The 6,084-nt window shown below is 29.3% G+C and overlaps 1 protein-coding gene across 1 annotated transcript; it reads left to right on the forward strand.

Moving 5' to 3' along the window:
- The first annotated feature begins 4,905 nt into the window (after positions 1-4,905).
- On the forward strand, positions 4,906-5,761 carry LOC112522083 (leucine-rich repeat extensin-like protein 3). The gene has a single exon (XM_025131154.1). The coding sequence runs from the start codon at positions 4,940-4,942 to the stop codon at positions 5,438-5,440; it is 501 nt and encodes a 166-aa protein (XP_024986922.1). The 5' UTR covers positions 4,906-4,939; the 3' UTR covers positions 5,441-5,761.
- The last annotated feature ends 323 nt before the right edge of the window (positions 5,762-6,084 follow it).

The raw sequence follows: 6,084 nt of genomic DNA on the forward strand, positions 1-6,084 counted from the left end.
CGAGTATTCTTCTAATCCTTTTTAATGTTTTTGATGGTTACTTAAACTAGTTAACGTTAGTGTATCAATTTGTCATTTATTTTTGATGGGAAGGTTTAATGCGATGATTTTGAGAACAGGAAAATATTGTATTATATATTATCATAAAAAATATTTTGTCAATAAATATTTGATTCATTGATGTATTAGTGAATAGGCCGGTTGAGTTTCGATGAGAATAAGAGCTATAATGAGAAGATAAGAACAAAACTTTCATATACATTCAACTATCTTTATTTATCATCGTGATCGTAACTTTAACAAATTCATACATATGAGAGTGATTAAATATATGTAACAATTTGTGAAAATGACTTTAAAATGAAGATAAAAGTAAATGAATGTAATTGATGGTAGTTGAAGATAGATGAATGTGATTAAAAGTGCTGAAAGTAGTTTAAAAAAATTAAGTTAGATTAAAAGTCAACTCAGAAGCGCTATCACCATTCTCATTATAAATATTATTTTCACATGATCCTTCGTCTTAGCGTTTTATGAATATACAGTTCTCAAAATATTTACAACCTCTCCAATTAATGAAAGCAAGTTTTATTTTTTATGATGTATTTGGTATGTGAGACAAAATAGAATACGACAAAACAAAAACTTATTATCCACGTTCGTCAGGAGATTAGACTGGATCAACGAGACCGAGTGAACCCATAATGCATTTTTTTACAGACGAAATTAGTGAAACAAAAATCAAAAAAATATGACAAAACCGGTAAAATATAAAACTATCAACGTTAAATTAAAATCTTTAAACCTTATATAATTCCTTCACCGATATACTTCACTCTTAGATGTTTCATTTATTCGATTAAATTCACATACCAAAGCATCATTATTTGTTATTATTGATTGGCAATCAATGAATTACAATCCATACCATGAACATGAACAAAAAATGGTTGTGTAGACATGGGACTTTACTCTTAGCAATAAATGAATTTGACCAAAGGGTACATTTCTAGGTTGTCACTTCCACATTCATAAGTGTAACAAATTTTGGGTTGTTTTGAATCATATTAAGATTTCTTACATCTTAAAAATATAACGGAAAGTCGAGCAAAATCCAATAATTTTTTTGTTTTAAATGATTACTTCTCTATTAAAAAAAATAAACTATCTAATCTTTTCATTTTTCTTATTTTAAATAATTAAGTTTTTTAACATTTTTTTTAATAAATAAATGATGGAGTTTTTCAAAGTTAGACAAGTAAACACTTTATAAACCGTGCATGGCACTTGCCTTGCTTTACAGCATCTATTTGTATGAATCTTTTTGTGGCAAAAAGTGAGCTTCACCAAAAGTATAGGGATGGTTTATGCAAATCAACCGAAGATCTATTAGATGGATGAATAATTTCCCCCAATACAGCCTGGAAAGTTTTTTTTTTTGAGTGGTCGGTCATTACCCTCTCAATCACCCTTTTTCCCTTTTTATCCTCATGTTTTTAAGGGTTACTTTTGTCAATTATTAATAGTGTCATTCGAAATAATTGATTTCAATTTAATCATTAACATTTGTATTCTTTTTGTTGTCTAAAAATTATTCCTTTTTTTTTTTTTTTTACATATTTAAGTTAAAACATATATATTATGATCATTATTGATTGATAAATAAATAATTTTAAAAACAGATTTCAATTAAAAAGTATGTTTTGTATTTTAAAATGTTTGCAAGATACTAAATTCATCTACATGTAAGAAAAAATAGGAGTAAAAATCCAAATTTGCTTTTGATGATTACCATCCAAATTGAAAGTCAGAAAAGTTCCACAAATTAAGTCAAAGAAAGATGAAAGCTTACAACTTTACCACTTTGCTCCATTTTTCAAGTGTTTTTCTCCACATTATCAATTAAAAACCTGAAAATATTTGAAACAAATTTGAGTTGAATTCAGATAAATTTATCACCGTAAAAATATGTGGAATCATGTTATATTACTCTCGAAAAGTGTTGTTGAAAAGAGAAAAAAAAAGTTTGAACATAAGTTTTTTCGACTTGGGACTCTCACCCCCTCCAGGCTCCAACAGAGGTTAAACGGGTGCATATTGTCCTGAAGTGTCGAGAGGGGATTAGACAAGTATATATTATTTTAAAGTGTCGAGTTCTTAAATTAGTAGATATTGATTTTGATATCATATTACTCTTGAAAAAAGGTCAAACTGAAAAGAAAATCCAAACATATATAAAAGATAATAATTGACTTCAAATTATGTGTTATTGATAGTGAGTTAATCATTGAAATTAGAAAATGACATATAAACCCGTTATCGTTTTTCATTCTCATGTGAGACAATTCTTTTCATACCAAACACTTATTTTAAATTTATTAATTTTCCATTCAATTGAATTAAAATTAAAATAAAAAATAAAAATTACATAGGAATGAAATGACATGATAATAAACCCAAATGTGTGTTGGAAGCAGCCGACCGTGGGATCCAAGGGGCACCGACTTTGAGTACCACGTGTGAATGAATGCATTCAGGATGTCCAATGTAAATACCAACAGTCTACACGCTTTTCATTACAAACAACTTCCCTATTCACATTACAAATATTTGAGTTTACCTTTTTTTTTTTATATATATATGGAGGAGAGACCCCTCCTATCAAGTAAAAAAAAAACCAAAAACATTGGAATAAAAGACGTGCTTGGATGGGAGCGAACCACATTCACCAAAATAGAATCAAGGCTGTGTTTAAATCATTTGCAAATTTTCTAGTTTTAAAAAATCTTGAAAATAATAATAAAAAAATCTTGTAACGTAAAAAAAGACTTAAACTAACAACTTGTAAAAAAAAGTTTTAAAACCAACTTTTATAATAAAACAGAGTTTATTGGACGGACTAACAATCGATGAACTTAATCATACAAATTTCAAACTAATATACAAATAATAAGACAACTCTTCATGTGTTTTCTTTACGATTATACCTTAAGGGTTTAACTTATACTTAATTAAGAAGGTACACACCATATATAGTTGTTTCCACAGTTGTAATGTTACGTCTTTTATGGTTTTTTCAGCAATATAAAAAAGTAAATGAAATGATAGAAAAGTTGGTGATAAAAATTGATGATATATGAAATTCTATAAGTTAGTAAAAAAAAAAAGTATAAACGGATGAGCTGTACGATGTGTGATGACGTCTTAAAATATAACTATGTTATAAATTAAGTATTGTTTATTGGATGACGTGTTAATTTGATAATATGAAAAGTTAATTTTGTAGATTATATGATATAATCTTCATGTTACATACAGAAAGTGCAACGGGGCCTATAAATCAAATTTGATTAAACAATAATGTTAATGAATGAAAATTCATTATTTAACTTTAGCAATTAAATTTTCATTCCGTAAACAATAATAATTAATTATATTTTAAAAAAAAGCTAAATAATAGATATATTAAGACTTTCTCACTAGACTCCTTGCCTACTAAATCATATGAAAGTTAAAATATTTAAAAAAAATGACGTATCTTAATTAATTGGCGAGACATGAACGAGACGTCTGATTTTGAGACAAGTGATATTTATCTCATTTACGATGACTTTCAGTCCATTGGGGATGACCCGAAGGATTAGTCGATGCACGTAAGTTTGCCTCGGAACCCACAATTATTTAAAGAAAAGAACATTCATAAAATTAAAAGGAGATGTCATTATGTCCAATCTTAGAGGGTCCGTTTGGTTTACAGACAATATAAGACAAAACAGAACATGATAAAACAAAACAGTTGTTCAGTGTTTGGTAAGACGAAAATGGACGTAACAAAACAAGTAAATGATCAATTTACTCCTAATGAGTTGTTTATATATTTTGATTACTTTATATAATTTATTAAATTATAATAAAGTAATTATTTATATAAAAAATATCATTAGAAAGTTTTTGTCAAAATAATTAAACTGACACCAAAATAAAAAGTTTATGTAGTTTCGATTTTTATTTTATTCCTTTTATACATTATTTATTAATATATAATGAATTACATAAATTAACAAAAATATAGATACCATATAAAAATAATATTTTGATAACAGCAAAGTGAAAGTTAAAAAAACATAAAATACAACAAATAAATTTTAAAGAATGAATAAAATATAAAAAAAAAGACTTATTTAATGTTTAAAAGAAAATTAAGTTTTATTTTATATTGATAAAATATAAATTTGTTCCACCTCGTTCCGTGGAGTAGAGTTGAAACATGTTTGTTTCACTATGTTCCTGTCTATTATACATAAAAATCATGTCAAACATGAAACAATAATTTTTACTGTGTTTTGTCATATCCTATGTAGTGTACCAAACACATCCAAAAAGAATCGAGAGGAGTTTTATTTAAACATTTTACTTTTTAAATGAAAAATATTAGAAATATAAAACAAAATAATTCAATTTGGCGTTAAGTTTATGTTTGACTATATGGCGTCGCATTGAGATTAGGGGCCACATCTTATTGTATTCTTACAATAATTCTAATTTGGAATGACCTTTAATCATATATAATTTTTTTTTTGAAGCAATAATATATACTTTTTAATTCATGTATTTTCTTCTAAAGTCAAGTGAGTTTTGATGGTGCCGTTACATTTGCACGCTAATAAGTAACGATTATGCTAGAAGCATCAATTATTTTCTTTAAAAAAAAATCATAATAAGATCCTAATAATTCTTTTTATATTTATTGACGAGCTTAATATTCTTTTAGACGGTGCATCGCTTTTATGATAAAAAACGTGTATGGCGAACATTTATGATCGTTAATGGGTGTTGTTTGCGATCCTCAAATCATAACATCCTCCAAAACGCTCCACCTTCACCACTTCTCTCTCTCTCTCTCTCTCTCTCTCTCTCTCTCTCTCTTTGTTCTGTGAAAATGGTGGTCGTGAAACAAAAAGTCAACACTTTGATCTTATTACTCATTGCATCACTACTCTCGATCGTAGCTGAATCCAACAAATGGGTCGGTTCTAAATACCAAATCGAATGCACAATGTGTGCCGCCTGTGATAACCCATGTAATCAACCCACCCCCTCTCCACCACCACCGTCGCCTTCCCCACCACCACCATCGGTACCCAAACCCTCCTCACCGACAACACCAATTTGCCCTCCTCCGCCTTCTACCCCAACCTCCGGTGGCGGTGGCGGCAGCGGCTACTATAATCCACCTCCACCAAGCTCTCAGGGCCCTTACTACACCTACCCACCACCGCCGTACAACAACAACTACCCTACCCCAGAACCTCCTAACCCAATTATGCCTTACTTTCCCTACTACTATTACAGTCCTCCGCCTCCTTCATCCTCCGCCGTGTCAATTGCCGGAACAACCACTCTCTTCTTACTCAACTTCATTTTGGTCTGGTTCTTTTAGTTTTCTGAAAATTTGAACTGAAGAATAAAAAGCGTCAGGGTTCACAGATCTACAAAAAGATCAGGCAAGATTCGAGATTGATGAATTCCCAGAAATACCCATCAAGCGTTGATCAATTTACGGAGGAGTTCGTTGGAATCTTGATGATGATGGCTGAAAGTGGAAACGCACTCTCTGTCTGTCAAGTAATCTGTAAATTCTTGAAAGTATATGTCTCTTTTGGTAATTTTACTGTCTATTTTAGCCTTAAATATTTTACATTAATGGTTAAGTAACAACCAAAATTTCCCCATAATTATTAAATTTCAATCTGCTTTATATTTTATTTTATGAGTTCATTGATTGTTGCAATATTTGATGTGGGATTTTGTGTTAGCGTTATTTTTAATTATGAGTCAAAATAATTTACCAAATTGTAGAAATTATTTAATTAGGTGTTGGTGATTGAGATGATTAGATTATTGTTATTAGTATTAGCTTTCCAGATCGAAATATGCTTGTGAATAGTTGTACACATTCAATTTCTGATTCTGCTTTAATTCATACATATTCTATAGATACGCATCTCCATTTAAATAAAATTGGTTCAAAAGTGTTCAGAGTGTCGTAATAGATCATTTTATAAGATAGAACACAAGTTTGTT

Source organism: Cynara cardunculus (assembly GCF_001531365.2).
Source record: "Cynara cardunculus var. scolymus isolate 2C chromosome LG 11, CcrdV1, whole genome shotgun sequence".
Lineage (NCBI taxonomy): Eukaryota > Viridiplantae > Streptophyta > Magnoliopsida > Asterales > Asteraceae > Cynara > Cynara cardunculus.